This window comes from Callorhinus ursinus, unplaced genomic scaffold (genome assembly GCF_003265705.2).
Source record: "Callorhinus ursinus isolate GAN/ISIS: 27379988/994484 unplaced genomic scaffold, GSC_fseal_2.0 scaffold2, whole genome shotgun sequence".
In the NCBI taxonomy this organism is placed as follows: Eukaryota; Metazoa; Chordata; class Mammalia; order Carnivora; family Otariidae; genus Callorhinus; species Callorhinus ursinus.
In genome coordinates, this window is record NW_027397064.1 from 52,951,581 (window position 1) to 52,972,326 (window position 20,746).

Genomic DNA, 20,746 nt, shown 5'->3' on the forward strand with positions numbered 1-20,746 from the left:
GGAACTCATATTCCCACCTCCGAATCTGTCCCCCCTGTGTTTTTCACTCAATGAATCACTCTGCCACTCACCCAGGTACCTGTACCCGATATATGGAGTCATTTTTTGTTCCTTTACTACCTTTCATCAAATTAATCAGCAAGTCTTATTGATTCTACCTCCTAAATATCTTTCAACTCAGTCCATTCCCATTACCCTCACCATCATTAACCACCATCGCTGTCCAGAGATGGTTTGTCTCTCACCTAGATCTCTTGCTCCCAATCCATTCTTTACACGTAAGCCAGGGTGGTGTTTGTTTTTTAAAAAAATGTTTTTTAAGATTTTATTTATTTACTTGACAGAGAGAGACAGAGCAAGAGAGAGCACAAGTAGGGGGAGTGGGAGAAGGAGAAGCAGGCTTCCCGCTGAGCAGGGAGCCCGATGCGGGGCTCCATCCCAGGACCCTGGGATCATGACCTGAGCCGAAGGCAGACGCTTAATGACTGAGCCACCCAGGCGCCCCAGAGTGGTATTTGTAAAGAAGAATCAGTTATATTACTCCCACCCACCTTCTGAAAACCCTCTAGGGCCCTCCTCTTCCTGGGATAAATCTGTAATTCTAAAGCTGGTCACTAGGCACCCCTTCATTAGTCTTCAGCTGGTCTTTCCTGTCCCGTTTCAGACTCTTCCCTTGAGAGCTATCTTAAACTTCTTTCAATTCCTCAAACTTACCAGTGTTCTATTGCTTTTGCATTTTGGGTACTATTTTCTCTTCCTGAGACATTGATCCTTTGGGTGTCAGCTTAAACATTTCACTTTCTTTGGGGGATTTTTTATGACATTACACTAGATGTGGCCTCCAGCTATGTCTTCCAAAAGTCCTATGTTTCCCTTACTACTACGCTCATTTGTGGTCATTGCTTGGCAAGTGAAATCTATTTTTTTGCTGTCTTCTGTTTTTAAACTTTCCTTCCCTGTATAACATCAGAGTAATATGTTTCTTTATCTAATTATTTCCCTAGTTTTCTTCATCTCCTATAATTAATTTATACCTCAATTTTGTGCTCAACTTTCTTCATTTTTTTAAAATTAGAAAATTAATCTAGAGATTAATATACATTAGGAAAGTGTACAATTATATCAGCTCTTCTCACCTCCCATTAGATGGATTATATTTGAGTTAATTTGTGAGTATTATTCCATAAGCAGTGTAACGAAGACTTGGACAAAGCATATTTTAAGATGAATTATTTTTTAAAAAATACTAAAACCTAATGAAATAAATCTTTCTTCACAGCTTTTAAATTGGAAGATTAACACCACATATATCAACATAATTATTTTTTTCTCCTCGAGTTAGAAGTTTATCAGATGGGTACAGAGAGTTGGAGAGGTGGTGGGAGGGTTTATATTATTTTGGTGTCCCTGGTCATGGGGCAGCATCCCGATGTCTATTGTTCTCATGCGGTTTTGGATAGTTTGACAATGAATACCCCACAGTCTTGGTGGTTGGTCTACACTGAGTTGAACTTGGGTGGCTGAGACCCTTCTCCAGAGATGCAAATTATCACAAAGGTAAGAACAGATGGGCCATGTCTACTCCAGAGTGGATTTTCAAGTCCTGTTTAACACAGTCCACCCCATCTGATAGGTGACCACTAGAATATGAGTTGCTCTCCTCGTTTCTTCCCATCTTAAGCCTCTCCCTATCAATGAATTTTATTGACCTTACTAGTGACTAATCTCCATATCATTCAGGACAGTTGTTCTCATATGAGAATCACCTATAAACATTTAAAAAATACCAATGCCTAATATTCATTGATTTGGTTTGGGGTGGAGCCCAGGCTCTGTTATTTTGAAAATCTTCTCAGGTAATTCTCACATGCAGTTTGTGATTTAGGTCACAAGATGCACCTCACCTTGCTTAATAAACTGATTCATCAACCTTCTTGACTTTCTTTATACATAGACTTTCACCTTCATCTGGATCTCTTCCATTCCAGTAAATGGCACTTCCATCCATAGTTTCTCAAATTTTTTTGGTTTCAATTTTTTATTTAAATTCTAGTTCGTTAACATATAGTGTATAGTGTATAGGAGTGTTCTACTCCTGAATATTAGTTTCAGGAGTAGAATTTAGTGATTCATCACTTACATATAACACCCAGTGCTCATCACAAGTGCTCCCCTTCATACCCATCACTCATTTAGCCCATCCCCCACCCACCTCCCCTCCAGCAACCCTCAGGTTCTCTATAGTTAAGAGTCTGTCTTATGGTTTGCCTCTCTCTATTTCCCCCTATGTTCATCTGTTTCATTTCTTAAATTCTTAAATTTCTTAAATTTCATTTCTTAAATGAGTCACGTAATTTCTCAAATTAAAACTGAAGATATACTCTTTTTCTAGTCCACCATCCTCAACCAATCCATCAGGAAGTACTGTAGACTAAACTTCCAACCTATCTGTCTTATCTTCATTGCCTTTCTCTTAACCCAAACCATCCTCTTGCCTTCCCTGGACCACTGAAATTTCCTAATTGGTTTCTCATATTCCAATCCTGTATCATCTTCCACAAAGTTCTTAATGTTTTAAAAATGGTTTTAAACTTTTTATTATAAAATATTGCAAATATTTAGATGGAAATAGGCCCTCAAGGTTTATAAAATCTTAACATTGTATTATATTTGCTTCACAATTGTTGTTTTGTTTTTTTTCTAAAGAAAGAAAAATTAAAAAAAAAAAAAAAAAGAAGGAAAACCGTTGGTAGAGTTGCAACCTCCTCTATACCCCTCCCTGACACCATTTCCCCCTTCCTTCCCAAAGGTAACCACTTACATAAATTTAATTTTATTATTCTCATGTATGCTTTATCCTTTCAGTACATATTTGAATCCATAGTGTTTAGTATCATTTTTAAATATTTTTTATATATATAAAAATTTTATATATAATATTTTAAATATTAAAATATTAAATATTTTAAATATGTAGATGGTATCAGATTACAGGTTGTTTATTTTACTTAACATGTTTTTGATATTCATTTTAACATAAGCAGCTTTAGTTTATTCATTAAAATTGTTGTATAGTATGGTATCAGAACAAGAGATCATAATTTGTTTATTTTTCTATTGACCACATTGAAATGGTTTTTCATTTTTTCTTTTCATAATTGATGTTGCAGTCAACATTTGTGTATTTCTTTTCTGTACATGTGCAAAAGTATCTCTAAATATACACCAAGGAATGAAATGTGGGGCCTTAGGGCCTTTCCAACTTTTCTATATTTTTGCATAATTGCAGTACAATCTTAAAGAAAAACTCCTATCACTCAAAAAAATTATTTTGCAGCACCTACGATATGCCTGTAGGAAGCAGGAAACCAGAGAGACAAAATCTCTGCTGTCTTAGATCTTATATATTAATGGAGGAAGAACAAGTAAACTAATAAGATGATTTCAGGGAATGCTAAGTGCTGGATAATGAGTCATATCATCCTCTGCTTTAAGATCGTCAATGACGTTTAGGGTTAATGTTACAACTCCTTTCCAAGCCTGTAAGACTTTACCATCTGGCCCCTGCCTCCCTCCTTTCTCCCTTTGACTCCCTTTTTGCCTTTTGCCACACTGACCTTGGAGTTTGGGGAACTTACTAAGCTTTTTCCTTCTTCAGGACCTTCGCATGTATTGTTATAACTTCCTGGAAAGTTCTTCCCAACTTTCTTTGGCTAATTCTTTTTTTTTTTTTTTAAGATTTTATTTATTTATTTGACAGAGAGAGAGACAGTGAGAGAGGGAACACAAGCAGGGGGAGTGGGAGAGGGAGAAGCAGGCTTCCCGCTGAGCAGGGAGCCTGACGTAGGGCTCGATCCCAGGACCCTGGGATCATGACCTGCCCCGAAGGCAGATGCCTAACGACTGAGCCACCCAGGTGCCCCTCTTTGGCTAATTCTTACTCATGATGCAAGCCATAGCTTACTTGTCCTGTTTTCAGATAGACCATAGAAATAGGTCCCTCCTATTAAGTCTCTCTCAAGGCACCCTGTTCTTTTCCTAGTATCACTTACTACAATACATGATTATACATTTGTATGTCATCTGCCTCACCTACTAGATTGCAGGTTCTGTGAAGGCAGAGATGATGCCTCTCTTGCTTCCTGCCATATCTCCTAGCTCACAGCTTGACATATAATGGTTCTTCGGTGAATTTTTTTTTTTTAAAGATTTTATTTATTTGACAGAGACACAGAGAGAGAGGGAACACAAGCAGGGGGAGTGGGAGAGGGAGAAGCAGGCTTCCCGTGGAGCAGGGAGCCCGATGTAGGGCTCGATCCCAGGACCCTGAGATCATGACCTGAGCTGAAGGCAGACGCTTAATGACTGAGCCACCCAGGTGCCCCCCTTCGGTGAATTTTTAAAAAAATTAATACAAATTAGTGTTTTTCTGAAAGTTTGGTTGCAGACTCATTTTGAGCAGGATATTTGGTTTAGTTTGGGTTTTGATTTCCCTCTCTCCTTCAGGGCTTTTCTCGCCCTAACTAAGGGTTTAGGGTAGCTTCCATGAGTCCCCAGAACAAAACCAGGTCTTAGTATGGAGTTTAAGGGCTCCTATCCTTGTGACACTAAAGATAACAGACTTCATCAGAAGGCCAACAGTTTTGAGGTTTTGAGGCTATCACCCCTGTCCACAGCCAGCCTCCCTTGCCTCTTAATCAGATGAAATTCATAGCTCTAGATGGTGGTAGACAGTAGGGCTTTGTTGTTTTTTAAGCCTCTTTTAAGAAAGAATATTGAAGTCCTTGGGAAAAGCTTTACTCCACTCAGTGAGCCTGGATCTAGTTTATCATCTTCCTTGGAATCTTTTTAGTCCCTGTTACTTTTTCTTTTTCTTTTCTTTACTTTTTCAAAAGATTTTATTTCTTTATTTGACAGAGAGAGAGAGAAAACATAAGTAGGCAGAGCAGTAGACAGAGGGAGAGGGAGAAGCAGGCTCCTCCCTGAGCAGAGAACCTCTGTTACCTTTTGAGGAGCCAGTCTCTTTTCTCCCTCTCTCTCTCTTTTCTTCCTCCTTCCCTCCCTCCCTCCCTTCCTTCTCTTCCTTACCATTTGAAAGTAAGTTTAAGTTGGGACGCCTGGGTGGCTCAGTTAAGCGTCTGCCTTCAGCTCAGGTCATGATCCCGAGGTCCTGGGATCGAGCCCCGCATTGGGCTCCCTGCTCGGCGGGAAGCCTGCTTCTCCCTCTCCCACTCCCCGCTGCTTGTGTTCCCTCTCTCCCTGTGTCTCTCTCTGTCAAATAAATAAATAAAGTCTTAAAAAAAAAAAAAGAAAGTAAGTTGAAAGTATTATGACATTTCACACCAAAATGCTACAGCATGTAATTTTCCTAAAAAAGCAACATTCTACATAATTACAATACCACTATCACACCTATGAAAGTTTATGTTGATAGAATATTACCTAATATAATTTCCGTGTTCAACTTTCTCTAATTATCACCCCTCCACACCCAGAAATTGCATAATAATTTTCAGTGAAGGATCACACATTTTATTTAGATTTCAGGTCTCAAGTCTTCTTTAAACCAGCACAGCTCCCATGGCCCTATTTTATTTTTATTTTAAAATTTTTTGTCTTTCACGATATTGACATTTTTGAAGAGTTCAGGTCAGACTTCTATAGAACGACCAATAATCTGAATTTTTGTTAATTTTCTCTCTTTTTTTAAGATTTTTATTTATTTATTTGACAGAGAGAGACGCAGCGAGAGAAGGAACACAAGCAGGGGGAGTGGGAGAGGGAGAAGCAGGCTTCCCGCTGAGCAGGGAGCCCAATGCGGGGCTCGATCCCAGGACCCTGGGATCATGACCTGAGCCGAAGGCAGACGATTAATGACTGAGCCACCCAGGCGCCCCTTAATTTTCTTTTCCTCAATGGTCAGATTCATGTTACACATTTGAAAAGAACACTCCATGTTTTTGATGATGTTGTGTCCTCATCACATCGCATCCCATCAGGAGGCATATGATATTATTTCCCATCACGAGGTATATGAGTATTTTGTCTCCTTAGTGGTAATGCTAAGTTTGATTACTTGTTTAACGTGGTGTCCACCCAATCTCTTCACAATAAAGACATCTTTTTCTCTCTGAATTTAATAGGGACTCTTTGGGGTGGCACCCTAAGACTATGTGAATATTCTGTTTAACAACAACCTTTCACCCAGTGGTATTAGCATCCATTGATGATCCTTGCTTGTAGATGTTATTATATTAGTAGTTGCAAGATAGATAATATATAATTTACCATTCCTTCTACATTTTTAATTAATTAATTTATTTTTAAAGGCTTTATTTATTTATTTATTTGACAGAGGGATAGAGAGCACAAGTAGGCAGAGCGGCAGGCAGAGAGAGAGGGAGAAGCATACTCCCTGCTGAGCAGAGAGCCCAAAGTGGGACTCAATCCCAGGACCCTGGGATCATGACCTGAGCTGAAGGCAGACATTTAACCATCTGAGCCACCCAGGCGTTCCTGTTCTGCATTTTTTAACCTGACATTCTATAAAGAAGCCCTTTCTCTCCTCCCTTCCAACATACTGGTTTTTTTGTTTTTGTTTTTGTTTTTTTTAAAGTATCATTATGGGCTCATAGGTTCTTTTTGCATAGGACATTTTGACTAGAAGTAAAGTAGTGCTTTTCTGCATATATTTTCATAGTGCTTAATCTGAATTTATTAGGTCTTTTTCTTATATGATACTTCATAATCGGTTGTCTATGTGAAGTAACATATTTGAATAAATAGCATAGTGTGGAGCTCCATTAAAAACATTTGCTCCTGGGGGGGGTGCCTGGGGGTCTTAGTTGGGTAAGGATCCAACTCTTGATTTTGTCTCAGGTCATGATCTCAGAGTCCTGAGATCAAGCCCCGTGTTGTGCTCCACGATGGTCCCCACAATGGGCATGGAGCCTGCTTAAGATTTTCTCTCTCGGGTGCCTGGGTGGCTCAGTTGGTTAAGCGATTGCCTTCAGCTCATGTCATGATCCTGGAGTCCCAGAATCGAGTCCCGCATCGGGCTCCCTGCTCAGCGGGGAGTCTGCTTCTCCCTCTGACCCTCCCCCTCTCATGTGCTCTCTCTCTCTCATTCTCTCTCTCAAGTAAATAAAATCTTTAAAAAAAAAAGATTTTCTCTCTCCTTCCCCATCTGCCCCTCCCCCTGTTCTTGAGTGTGTGCTCCCCCCCCAAAAAAAACAAAACCAAAAACACTTGCCCCTTCTCCAACTGTGAGATGTTATTGTAGTCAGGTTTAGTTTTTTCATCATTTACCATGTTAACAACTATGGTAGTGATTTATTTTCATTTATTTTCCTTTGGTGACTTCAACATGAAATCAAATCTGGTATTGTTATTAAAAATTCATTGGGTAAAATTCCTAGTGATAAAATACAATACACAGAAATACACTCCTCTCCCCTTCTCCCTGACAACAATGCACATGCATTTAATGTCCTTTCTGTCTTATTTTTAGGATCGAAGATTCAATGATGAAATTGACAAGCTAACTGGATACAAGACAAAATCACTATTGTGCATGCCTATCCGAAGCAGTGATGGTGAGATTATTGGTGTGGCCCAAGCGATAAATAAGATTCCTGAAGGTGCTCCATTTACTGAAGATGATGAAAAAGTAAGTTTTCATACCTTTTGTGAGTTGTACTCTCCTTGATCATTGATTGCTCTTCTCCCTGAAAAGGACAGGACTTGTGTGAATAGTTGTTGGATTAACCTATTCATAGATCAAAGAGCTTTTTCTCATGTTACACAAAATGTAATGGAAGTTTGGGATATTTCATAGAATGTGTTACAGTTGAAAATAACTACTTCATCTTTTTCTTAGTTTACTTTTTATTGCAAGCCTCAGTAGTATTCTTTCCTTGGTCTTTATCTTCCGTATACATAAGCTTTTTAATTGAGGATCACACCACCACTACACATGGCCCAAGGGAAGATATGGAATTAGGAAGATGACTGTGTTTCAGAAACTCAACACTTGCTCTTGTGTTTTCATAACTACTATGAAGAATTGTTTTCTCAGTTCTTATATAAAAATCTCAATGAAATGAATGTTATTTAATCGTTATTCCAAATTACTAATAAAGAGAACATTATTTTGTCTCTAAAGAACGCTTGGCTTTGGTAGAAGTGATGTATTTTTGTTCTGAAATGTTAAGTTCTTTCACCATAGTTTATTCACCAGCTCATATTAAAAGAGAGACTCTTCAAAAAGCTGTTCTTTCTGACTTTGAAGCTCTTACCTTTATATTGAATAAAATCTGGTGGAATATTTATGAAATTTGTGGTAAAAGCAAATCTCAAATTAGTTTAAGTTTGATGACTGTCATACACCTATTTGACTAAAAAAAACACTTTATAATTTAACCTTCTGGATGTGAGCTTGCTATTTGCTAGTGCTAATTATTAATGCATTAAACGAATGCAAATGTTCTGGTTCAAAAAGTCAGCGTAAAATATGATTATAAGGAGACAAGATTTTTAAGTGAAGAGAGTCCTTTAGTGAGGTCATATCTGTAGTTGAATTTGAATATCCCAAATCCCAGAAAAGGTTTATAAACCCTTAGGGCGTGATAGGACCTCAGACAATTTCTTACCGATTCAGTGAAAAACTACAGTGTGAAAGCACTTGTGTTGGGGCTGTAGGAAGCACAAAGATAAAACCCAAGTGTTTATGCCATCCTGGAGCTGAACAAGGCAGAAGGCAAGATCATTAATAAGATGACCTAGAACATGCTATGAATGCCTAGGAAAGGGAGGGTTCATCTCACCTGAAGAACCTTCTTGGAAGAGGTGGCATTTGCTCTGATCTCCCAAGAACGCCTAGGCTTCCATAAGACAGAGTCGGGTGAGAAGGTGAGGGCGTTTAGGGATGTATACAATGTAGGCTGCCTCATTCACTCTGCAAATGCTTCCATGGAATGTACCAATAAAGGAAAAATGTTATTTTGTACCAAATGTGACAGACAGAGTCTTATAATAATGTACCTGTTATAAGGATTCAGATAAAAGGATTAGAGTTTTGTGTTTTTCCAAACATACAACCACCTGCCCACGACATCTTCCAAACAGTTTAGTTTATGGATGGTAGTTCTGCCTTCACCCTGCCTCCTTCATTTAAAAGGATCCTGTTATATATTTAATTCTCATCTCTGATTGCACTTATGTTAGATTTGTTTTCTGAACTTCTCTCAGTAGATTTATACTTATGGCCTAGGGCTTCATGGGCTCTGAATGATTTACAGGGAAGGTCTACACCGGGCTTTGTCTTGAGCAGCATCAGTGTTTAGCTCTATTGAGAACGAGGGCTGGGACGGAGGTCTGGCCCCACTAAGGACAAATGGGCCTGCTTTGGGTGAGACACTTAATCTTGTGACTCTCCTTTTTCTCCCCTGTCAACTATACTATTCACCATTTACAGCATGAGAATTAAATAAGATCATAAATTACAAATACTTTGTAAAATATAAGAAGCTAGGTAAATATAAAACATAAATTTTTATTTTTTAAATTATCATTTTCCCAAGAGTTTGAAATGTTCTTCTATATTTGTCACTTATCCTCAGGCAACTTATTTCTTAGATTCAATGTCATTTGAGTATCACATTTGTTCCATGTGTTATATTTTTCTCCTTTGCAGTTATCTCATGTGCCCACAATTGCATTTTATTTTTCAGCCTCTACAATTCCCTCACCTGATTTAAAAACCCTACTTTAGTCTTACTTCTTGGATGAAGTCTTACCAGTTAGGGCAAGTTGATTATGCTCATGCAGGTGACACTAGATGGAGAGTATTTTATCTCAACTTCTATATCTGGTTATTGTTTTTTCCTGCAAGGATTCTATATATTATAAACAAAACAGAAGTGGTGAAGAAGAAAAGCAGAAAACAAAATCTAGAAATGATTAATGGGAAAGAACAAGAGCTAGAGACTTGTTTCAAATAAGAGAAGATGTTGTGACATAATGACCCATATAGGCCATAGCAATAGTCTACCCTGGTTGAAATTCCATCTCTGCCATAGCTGTGTAACCTTGGGCAAGTTGCTTAGTTGTTTTGTGCTCCAGTTTCCTCCTCTTGGAAGAGAGATGATAATAATAATACCTATCTCATGAGATTATAGGGGGATTATATGAGAGAATACAGGGAGAGAACTTGGAAGAGCGCCTAGCACATAGTAAGTCCTCGTAAAAAATTAGCTCTCACTGACAGCACATTAATACATGTGAGGTACAGTCTGGTCTCTGTTTAAAAACTAGCTCTATATAAGTTGTCTACAAGTTTTTATTAATGACAGCCTATATACCTGTTCCACTATTGGAGCTACAACATGAAATGAGGCTTATATGTCTTTATAAATTCACATTTCTCTTGCGTGATTATTAATGCATAGAGTATTTTACTTGGCACAAGTAAAAAAGAAAAGTCTCGGCATAAGACTATGCTTATACTAATTTGTATTCTACTTTTTAGAGTTATTTCTTACATATATGTCCACATGTGAATGTAGTCTACATTTACCATTATTAGGGATTATGAAGTTTTTTTCTTTTTCTTTTTCTACATGGCCTAGTTTGCTTAGTCATTGTCCTATTACTGGAAATTTGGGTTATTTCCAGTTTTTCACTAATTCAAAATAGCCCCTGAATGAACATCTTGAACAAATTACCTTTTTCTTTTGTGTTATTTCCTTGGGGTATATTCCAAAGACTGAAATTACTGAGTCAAAGGGCAAGAAAAGTTTTATAGCTCTCATTCCAAGATACAGATAGCTTTCGGGAATACTGAACCTATTTACAATAGTAGTAGCTTGCCCACACCTCTTTTTTGCAGAGCCCTACCAGCTTTGCTCAGTCCCCATTTTTAAACTCAAATTAGTTTTCCGCAGCCTGCCAGCCGGCTTCAAACAACCTCCTCCCACACTCACCAGTATAATTTAAGCAACAGAAGTTTCAGTGTTGCCTGCAAGTAAAGAAAGGAAGGGAACTGGAAGGCCCGTGCTCAGTGGTAGGTAGGGGGCGCCAGATCAGATAGCCTTCGAAGCAGGTTCAAGTCTTTGCCCTGCTGCTTATTAGCTGAGTGACCTTGAGCAAGTCGCTCAATTTTTCTTAGCCTCAGAATCTCTGTAATACTGTTGTGGTGAGGGATAAAATAGATAGAGATGTAAAGTGCTTAAGGTAGCACTTACCAGTAAATGAACTTCATGAAATCTTGTCATCTATTTCAAAGTAGAACTAAAATAATTTGAACCTTATTTGTTATTTTACTTTATACACATAACTGCTATGTCATCATTTGTATGGGTAGTGATAAATTTATTGCACATTTAGCATAATATGATTTGTATGTCCTGATATCTTAAAATGTCAACTTCTGGAGAGTATCAGCTGTGTTGTGTTTGGTGTAATTCCAAATATTTTGCAATATGAGAATCAGTAAATTATTTGCCTGGGACAAATTGAAAATTAAAAGTGGTATATTCATTTCTGGGCCATTTGTATATCTAACACAATTGTGCATAGGATCGTATTGTGTTTCTCGAAAATTTTATGCCTATATTTTAGTGGCTGTGCCGTATCACATAAAGTTGATGGAAAAGCCTGGAAAGGTCAAGATAATTTCCCACCAACCCTGCCCTCATCCAATGCAGGAATCTTTACCTGAGAGATGGTCATCCAGACCCTGCCTAAAAACTTCACTTTTAATGACTTTAAAATCATCATACTCTTTAAAGTTCTTGCATAATAGCAGTAATTTTATCAACAGTGGTTAAAGTTTTGTGTGAAATAACAGTCTACCATAGGCACATATTAATAATTTAAATTACATACTGACAAATTACTAGTTCTGTAATTCACATTGTAAGTGCACACAAAGGCAGATCATACAAGGGAGATACTTGTAATTTCCTGGTTCACTTCGTGGATTTCTAGCAAATGTCCCTAATTTTCAGTGATACGTATAAGCTAGCTGATTTAGGTGGTATGACTATGTTCCTTTCATCCAATTAATTTATCACTTTGTTATTCTTGGGTGAGTAAAGAGAGGCATTATTTTGCAGAATAAAATGAGACCTGAATGGGGAGCAAACACTGGTTATCTATCAAGATGTAGGGGCAGGCCAGATGAAACCTGGAATATGGCAATGAACATGGGCTCTTATCTGCCCTTCCCAGTTTGCCCATACCTGGTCCCCAAAGGAGCCATTTCTTATTGCAGTATTGCATAAAGATGATGTCTATTGCATTCACTTTCCAACAGCTGACATATAAGCAGCTGTGGCTTGAAGTTCTCCAGCTAATCTCAGCAGGGTTTCTTTAGTGTGTGGTCACCTCTCTCCAGCTCATAATTCAGAATGTTCAGCCATCCTGTTGCTCTCCTTCATGCCAGCATGTTCAGACACCCTGCAGAGCTGGGATGCAGCCAGCTGAGCTTGGCTACTGGGACTGGCCACATTCCAGGACTTCGTTATGGGTGACGCTGCCCTGCCAGTTGGTGTTGAGGATGGTGCACAAATGATGCTAATGAGATTTACAGAAGCTGGAGTTTTGTTATTGACAACAGGCCTGAAACTTCCAGCCAAGTAATGGGAAGGATTTGATAAGCTCTTGGCTTTACATTTTTAAGCTGTTCCTGATTGTGCAAAGGCTAATGTTTAGGATCCTGGTGAGATGTCAAGGGTGCAAAAGGTATTACAATTCATTTTGGTGAGGAGGAGGGAAATTGAATATGTCTTGCTGATAGGGGTGACAAATTGGGGGTCCCAGAAGACTGAATGCAGCTCACAGATGTGTAACTTGCATGGAATTTGACTGGCATAAGATTGATTTTTTTTTTTAAGTCTTTGGCTGTAAGCTTTAGTTCTGCCATAATAGCCAATCCCTGAACAACTAGTCAGTTTAATAAAATCAGCTTTTTTTCTGTCATCTTCTAAAGAGTTAGTTTCTACACAAAGGTAGTTTTCAACAAGTACTTTTTAAATAGTTGTTATTTTGAAAAATCTCTTGTATACATGGCTAGTGGTATTGCAATTCCGCCAGGCAAGTTTATGTGTTTTCTATTAATGCTCTGTTGTCTTTTGGATACTCAAATGCTAAATGAGCAGTGAATTAACTAATTGTAAGAAGTGGCCTTTGTATTCTTATTTCATTTTCCCTGCTTTTCTACCTATATTCCAATTAAGTTAGATTTTCAAAACTATGGCAATAAAATTATAATTAAAAAATCAATGTTTAGGGGCATCTGGGTGGCTCAGTTGGTTAAGCATCTGACTCAATTTTGGCTCAGGTCATGAACACAGTGTCGTGAAATTGAGCTCTATGTCAGGCTTGTGCTCAGTGCAGAGTCTGCTTGAGATTCTCTCTCTCCCTCTCTGTCTGCCCCTCCCCCCATGCTCTCCCCCCTAATAATAGTAATAATAATAATAATAATAATAATTTTAGGATTTAGATGTCCTGGCAGATGGCTCTTGATTTCAAGTTATACTTGATCAATAAAATTTCAGTCCTAGAAAAATTTGGATGAAATCTCCTAAGTTGTTGATTGCAATACTTTACATTTAAACTGGCTAGTCACTGCACTATTTGCCTTCTAACAGCTATTACCCAGGTCCCATATGATCACTGTGAAACTACAAGAGCTTCAGAGACTCATTTGTTCATGTTCAATGTATTCCCTGGACTATATCTGACCGAGAGGTTCAGAAACAAAGAAGATCTAAAGTAAAACCATTACCAACACAGTCTGTGTCAGAACTTAGGTTAAACGTCAGGGAATTTTTCCTATTGGAGAAATATTGTTGTAGACTTCTAGCTCTATTCTCTGCCTCTTCCTTAGGCAGTCTAACTTTGGGGTAAGAAGGCAGGTCTACCTGTTGGGACCATCTTAGGGGTTCACATTCAACGAAAAGTGGTCACTCTGTCCCATATTTGGTCTTGTGCTTGACTTATATTCATATCTAACTGCACAAAAGCCTCTTCTTCTTTATCCTTTTCTAAGATTTAAGTCCAAGTCTGACGTCTCAGATTTAAGGAGACACTATTCCGAAAGTGATTATTGTTTGTTCTTAATAGTGGTTCTAATATTTTATAGTGTAACATTTTTTCAGATGTTCCCAATGGTTGCAGTTGGATTTTAACTAACAATTAATTTAGAAAATATATAGTGACCAGATAATCAGGAAGTAAAAAAAACTAGTAATACAACAATTGACAAAATGAAGAGCAGTGCCTACATGGTGCATTTTATATTTCAGATGCAAATAATGCTTGGTATGCCTGTAAGTTTGCAGGCCCCTTGCAGAAATTCTGATGTCTTCAGATGACTGATAATGCTGGCATTTGTAATTTCCTGCTTTCTTAGTTTCTTTTTTTTTATATTTCTAAGAGTTACCAAGGAAATGATAAGTGCTTAGATACAGCATCCTTCTTTCTATCTCTTTCCATATAGTTTGCTAAAACTTGGAGGGTGGCTTGCATTTAGCAAGAACATGAAATAGCAGGAACATGAAATAAATGAACTAAATAATTTACATGGCAATAACTGTTCCAATGACAAATGGAGACGATTTTGAGTGATCGTTGATCCGAACATCATTTTTAGCAGCTGAATAATGTTCCATTGTGTGGAGGAACCATTCACTGACTCAATACTGACTGAGTTTCTACTTAGTAGACACTATTTTTGAGGCACTTCCCAGTACTGGAGTTAAACTGATGAATAAGATGGACAAAAATTCCTCCTCTCTCCTAGTTTAATTCTTGTGGTAAAAATAGACAATAAACAAAGTAAATATGTGAGTATATAACATAACTTTAAGTAGTGATTAGATGTATAATTTTTATAAATTAGATAATTAAATAATATTTTCTGTAGTTTCTATTTATATGAGTGTGCTTTATTAAGGCTAGGTAATATCAAAAGGGCTCATGATAAAATAGTGTCTTTTACTAGGGAGCGAGATTTGATCCAAAACTCCTTCTCAAATACCTATGATAAATTGTGTTGGACTCTTCAACTGAATCTCTTTCTTTTTTTCCTCTAAACTCCAGGTGTTCATGTAAAGTGTGTGTCCCTCTAGGCTGCCTTAGGCACTAAACTTGAAGTACAAGAAAGTGTTGTCTTTTTATTGTGCTTACCTCAAGTATCTTTGTGCTGCATCTGCTCATGAATATCACACTGTAATCAAGGTATCAAGCTACCATCAACTGAACTGGGGATATTAAGAGACCTGACAACCTTAAACCTGACACTGCCAGGCTATAGATATATATAGCTGGATGGACAGGACTCTGGGGCATCTGGGAGGGAAAGGTCAGGGCCTGAGAGGAGTTCAGTGCATTCTGATTTTCAGGTACTGATAATACACCTATGGCTTTTACTAGCTGGCAGGACATGAAATATTCTTATTAGTCAAGCCACTTCTAGAAGTGCAAAATGACAAAAAACTCTATAAACTCTATCTCTGACTTGTACATGGCTTGGACAAGGGAGGATGATATGCAATCCGCAGATCAGAAATAAATAAGCACTTGTTGGCAAGAATTATTTCTAAAGAACTAGAACAGGGTGTTGTTGGATTCTTGGTTAGCAAAGCTTTCAAATTAAGACAGATTAAGACTGTCTTTGAATAATTGGTTTTGTGTTACTGTCTGAATAAAACAGCAGGGTTTCTTCTTTTCGCCTTAGAGGCTGAAATACTTGAATTGGAATTTTGAAAACTTAGGTCGAATTCTTTTTTGATTAAAAGTGAAAGTTAGTAGAATTCCAAGTACATTTGGCTATCTTTGAATTAGGCATCTAGGTCTTTCTTGTTTTATTTTCCTTTCCTTTTATGAAAGATTATTTTCTAATTATAAGAGTAGTGCAAGCCTATGACAGAAAATTTACAAAGTACAAAAATAAAGGGAAAACTAAAATCACCTATAATGCTAATTTTCAGAAGTAATTCTGTTAATATTCTTGGTGTATTTCTTTATATTTATTTATTTTGGCCTATGAATGAAGGTATATTTCCAAATTTGCATCATGTAGCATGATACCTGGTATTTTGTCATGCTTTAAGCACTTCTTCAAGGAGGTAATTTAAATGTTTGCATTATGTTCTATCATGTAATTATACAATAGTTTATTTAATCATTTTTTCCCCCTCAGCATTTAGGTTGTTTCCAAAATCATGTTCTGGGCTCCTGAGTGGCTCATTTGGTTGAGTGGCTCACTCTCGATTTCTGCTCAGGTCATGATCTCAAGGTCTTGGGATCGAGCCCCTTGTGGGCTCTGCACTCAGTGGGGAGTCTGCTTGAGGAGTCTCCCTCTCCCTCTGCTCCTGCGCCTGCTCATGCACTCTCTCTCTCTCTCAAATAAATAACTCTTAAAAAAATATCATGTTCTAATAAAATTACAGTGAATGAACTTCTTTATAAATAAACCTTGGATTCCATCTTAGGATAGCTAGATTAAGTTGCTGTTTTGTAAGTCAAAAATATTGGTAATTTTCTATAGTTCAAACTGATGCTTAGGGTTACTGGGTCAAGGAGCTTGAATATTAGTAATTTTTACAACAGCTGTATTGTGGTATAATTCCATGCCATACAATTCATTCATTTAAAGCAACAATTCAGTGGTTTTTAGTATATTTATAGAGATGTGTAACTATCACCACACTCAATTTGAGAAAATTTTCATCACCCCACAAGAAACCCCATATCCATCAGCAGTCATTCTCATTTGCCGCCAGCCCTCTCAGTTTTAGGCAACCATCAAAGTACTTCCTGTCGTTGCGGATTTGCCTATTTGGGGCAATTTGTATAAATGGAATGATACAATATGTGGTCCTCAGTGACAGGCTTCTTCCACTTAGCATAATGTTTTCAAAGATTCATCCATGTTGCAAAATGTATCAGTGTTACTTCATTTCTTCTGGTGGTGGAATAAAATTCCGTTATATGGATACACCACATTTTATTTATCCATTCCTCAGTTGATGGACATTTGGGTCGCTTCTACTTCTTGACTATTATGAATAATGCTGCTGTGAACATTTCCATACCTGTTTTCATTTTTCTTGGATATGTACCTAGGAGTGGAATTGCTGAGTTATATGATAGCTCTAATGTTTAACCTTTTGAGGAGCTACCAGACTGTTTTCCAAAATGGCTGCACTATTTTACATTTCCACCAACAGTGTATGAGTGTTCTAATTTCTCCACCTCCTTGCCAATACTTGTTATTATGAGTCTTTTTGATTACAGTCATCCTAGTGGATATGAAGTGGTATTTCATTGTGGTTTTGATTTGCCTTACCCTGATAGCTAATGATGTTGAACATCCTTTCAGGTGGTTATTGGTGGGACATTTATTTTTAAAGCTCATGATAAATTTGACCCATTTTTATCTCCAGAAAATGGTGTTACTTATGATGCGCCATATGTCAACTTACTGAAAGTTTACAACCTTCAACATTAAAATTTTTTAAAAATTGCATTCTTTTGGGGCACCTGGGTGGCTCAGTCAGGCATCTGCCTTTGGCTCAGGTGATGATCCCAGGGTCCTGGGATCAAGCCCCACATCAGGCTCCCTGCTTAGCGGGAAGCCTGCTTCTCCCTCTCCCACTCCCCCTGCTTGTGTTCCCTCTCTGGCTGTCTCTCTCTCTGTCAAATAAATAAATAAAATCTTAAAAAAAAATTGCATTCTTTTGATTTCTAATTTCACTTTATTTCCACTCCTTTGATTTACTCTGTGTGTGTATGTACTCCACAAGGAATGAATTAACCATTGATCTAAGTTAATTTATTTTTTTAATTAGAGAAAAGACTAGGCCACCTGGGTGGCTCAGTTGGTTAAGTGTCGGACCCTTGGTTTCAGCTCAGGTCATGATCTCATGAATTGTGAGATCAAGCCCTGCGTGGGGCTCTGTGCTCAGTGGGGAGTCTGCTCACACACACACTCTCCTCTCTCTCTCTCTAAAATAAATAAATAAATCTTAAAAAATATAAAAAGAAAAAAAGACTAGCACGAACCAAACTGACCTAAGCCAGTTGGGCCACACACAACTATTAGGTTGCTCATAATAGCACCTAGGTACATCATAATAGTTGCCAAAAAGTTTGCAGTAAGTAGGAGTTAACTACTAACTATCCTATAACTTTGCTACTTGGTTTTAATGAAAGGTGATCTCAGACCAAATTCTGCTGCATATAAAGACATTTATTTAAACAAAGACTTATTGGCAAGTCAGGTCAAATAGTACAGACACTGTTCAGTAAGCTTTATGAAGTCCAAGTTCTCTTAATGTTAAGTGATCAAAACACCACTCGCAATATCTCAGAAGCAGAATCTGGTTGCTCTTGTGGTGGAAATCAGACAACTAGAATCCTTTGACCAAATGGCAGGATTGGACAGCCTCAGGCTCCATTCCTATGGATACAAGTTTGGAACTTGCTAGATTTTTATACCTTATTAATACAAAGGTTGGGGGGATGTCTCTAGAATATTATTACCAATATACATATCCTGCATACCACTAATTTCAGTAATTACCATCCATATCTAATATCCATTGTGCTGATTAATTAGCTATTAATTTCACCAGCGAAAGTCCATTTTTAACATTGGCAAAGCATCATGCTATTAATGGCAGGCAAAACTCTCTGGAGCCCTTGTAATAACCACATTTGGAGTATGGCTTTCTGATTATCCGTAGAGGGTGAATTCTTGATAGGACAACTGTCTGTTCCTCAGTGGCATATTAAACCTGCCCCGCTGGTGGGGCACACAGAATTTCACATTATCTTTGTTAAAGAAAAAGCAAATTTTAGACATAAAAGAGCATGGAGTACCTCTCAGTGTTTTTTTTTTTCTTAGAAAGAAAACAAGAATAAAGAAAACCATTTATTGTCTACTCTGTGGTAAGTGTTCTGCATACATTACCTAATTTAATCATTTAATCCCCAACAACCCTGTGGGTAATTATTATCATCCTCATTTTATGGATGGGAAAACTAAATGTAAGAGATTTTAATAATGTGTCCAGGATTACTTGGTTTGTAAGTGACAGAGCTGGGCATCGTCTCTGCCTGTCCATCTTCTTATGGCGTGTTGGAATGCTTGGTGGCTGTTCGTTATTTTCCTATTACATCATCTTCACTTTGGAGACTCATGAATACACCTGATGTACATGCATGGTTGGTTAAATAAAATGTGAGATTCTGCATATTTAATAGATTTCAGGGAGAGCATGTGACTGAGTAAAACATAATTTCTAAATTACATTGCTAGAGGCATTCTGGCCTTTTCTAAGTATCCGTAACCAAGTTTGAGTTTTATGTCCATAAGAAAAATAAAAACACTAACAAGCTAGACAGTGATTAAAAAATATAATATAATATTGAAAAGAGTATATTAAAAAATAATGATGGCTTTGTATACATATAACTATTAAGTAGATGATTTAATATTTTCTTTTTATTTCATTTTTGTGTTTCAGTGACAAATAAAACATTTTACATTTATGTTTTTAATGTATTTTTTTTCCCTCCTGAGGTTGAAAAGGAGGTGAGGATAAGTCTAACTGTAGCTTTCTTTTGCTTTTTGCAAGTCAGAATTTGCAAATAGTGTTCAATTTCACTGAGCAGAGAAGTGAGGTGTTCCACTGAATTATCTCTAGCTTAGAGGGTTGGTTTTTTGTTTAGCAAAATTATGGAGTATGCTGTTTAAATGAAGCTACATTATATTCTTGGAGAATTTCAAATAGAATATAAGGTGACTTGATAGCATACTTCATAATTTTTATTTTAAATAATATATTGATTTTAAAAATATACTTGTATTTATTTTTTCCTTTTCTTTTTTTTCTGTATCGGAGGTAGACATGAAGCCATTTCTTTTTGTCATTTTCCATTATTTCCTTTTATTTCTCCCACATGTGCCCTGGATAATATCCTGGCTAGATATGATTGTAGGCTATTTGCGCTGGCAGATTCTGATTCCATTGCCAATCAGCAACAATAGGAGCATTGTCCCCACCCCCTTCATGTTCCGCACACTCCATTTAGAAATGAGAAAAAGTCTCAAAGGTAGGCACCACTGTATTACCAAAGGAGGCAGCAAAGTTCCCCCGGGGAGGCCCTGAGCTGAAGTGAGAGCATGTTAAGAGGGGGAGAAAGTAATGAACACTTTTGAAAAATGAGGTTATGTAAGTTAGAGCTGCCCAGAGATGCTCTGAAAGTCTATTAAACACAGTTCTTGAGAGGGGTTTAAATGAAACTAAATGCAATAACAAAACTCTCTCACTGGAGAGAATTTAAAATGATTCCTCTGAATTAATTGACACTATCAGAAGGCTGGAGCATGCTTATCTGTCTGAAAAGTGTGTTTGGTGTTTTGGAAGAATCGCTTTCTATGGCATATAAGTGACTGGGAAATCAATATCTTTTCTTTAAAGCTGCCACGTAGTCTGTAGCACTGGGTAATTATGTCCACCATGGCATCTGGGAAGTCTTAACTCCATCTTTAGTGCTTGATCATTTGGTATACTTCATTTCCCAAACCTACCCATATCTGTTTTCTTTCTGTCTCTTAAAAAAACAAAACAAAACAAAAAGCAACGTGTTTCTAATTAATCTTGCAAATCCTTTAATAGTGACATCAGTTTTGTTTGTCATGATTTCTCAGTGAAAAACTGAAATTTGTTCT

At 37.4% G+C, this 20,746-nt stretch overlaps 1 protein-coding gene across 1 annotated transcript in view; it reads left to right on the plus strand.

The window, feature by feature from the left end:
* PDE11A (phosphodiesterase 11A) overlaps positions 1-20,746 on the plus strand; it is a 382,192-nt gene that overhangs the window by 43,790 nt on the left and 317,656 nt on the right. Inside the window, exon 2 of the mRNA XM_025849540.2 lies at positions 7,511-7,669. Coding sequence (XP_025705325.1) covers positions 7,511-7,669 — 159 coding nt within the window. The remainder of the gene's footprint in view (positions 1-7,510; positions 7,670-20,746) is intronic.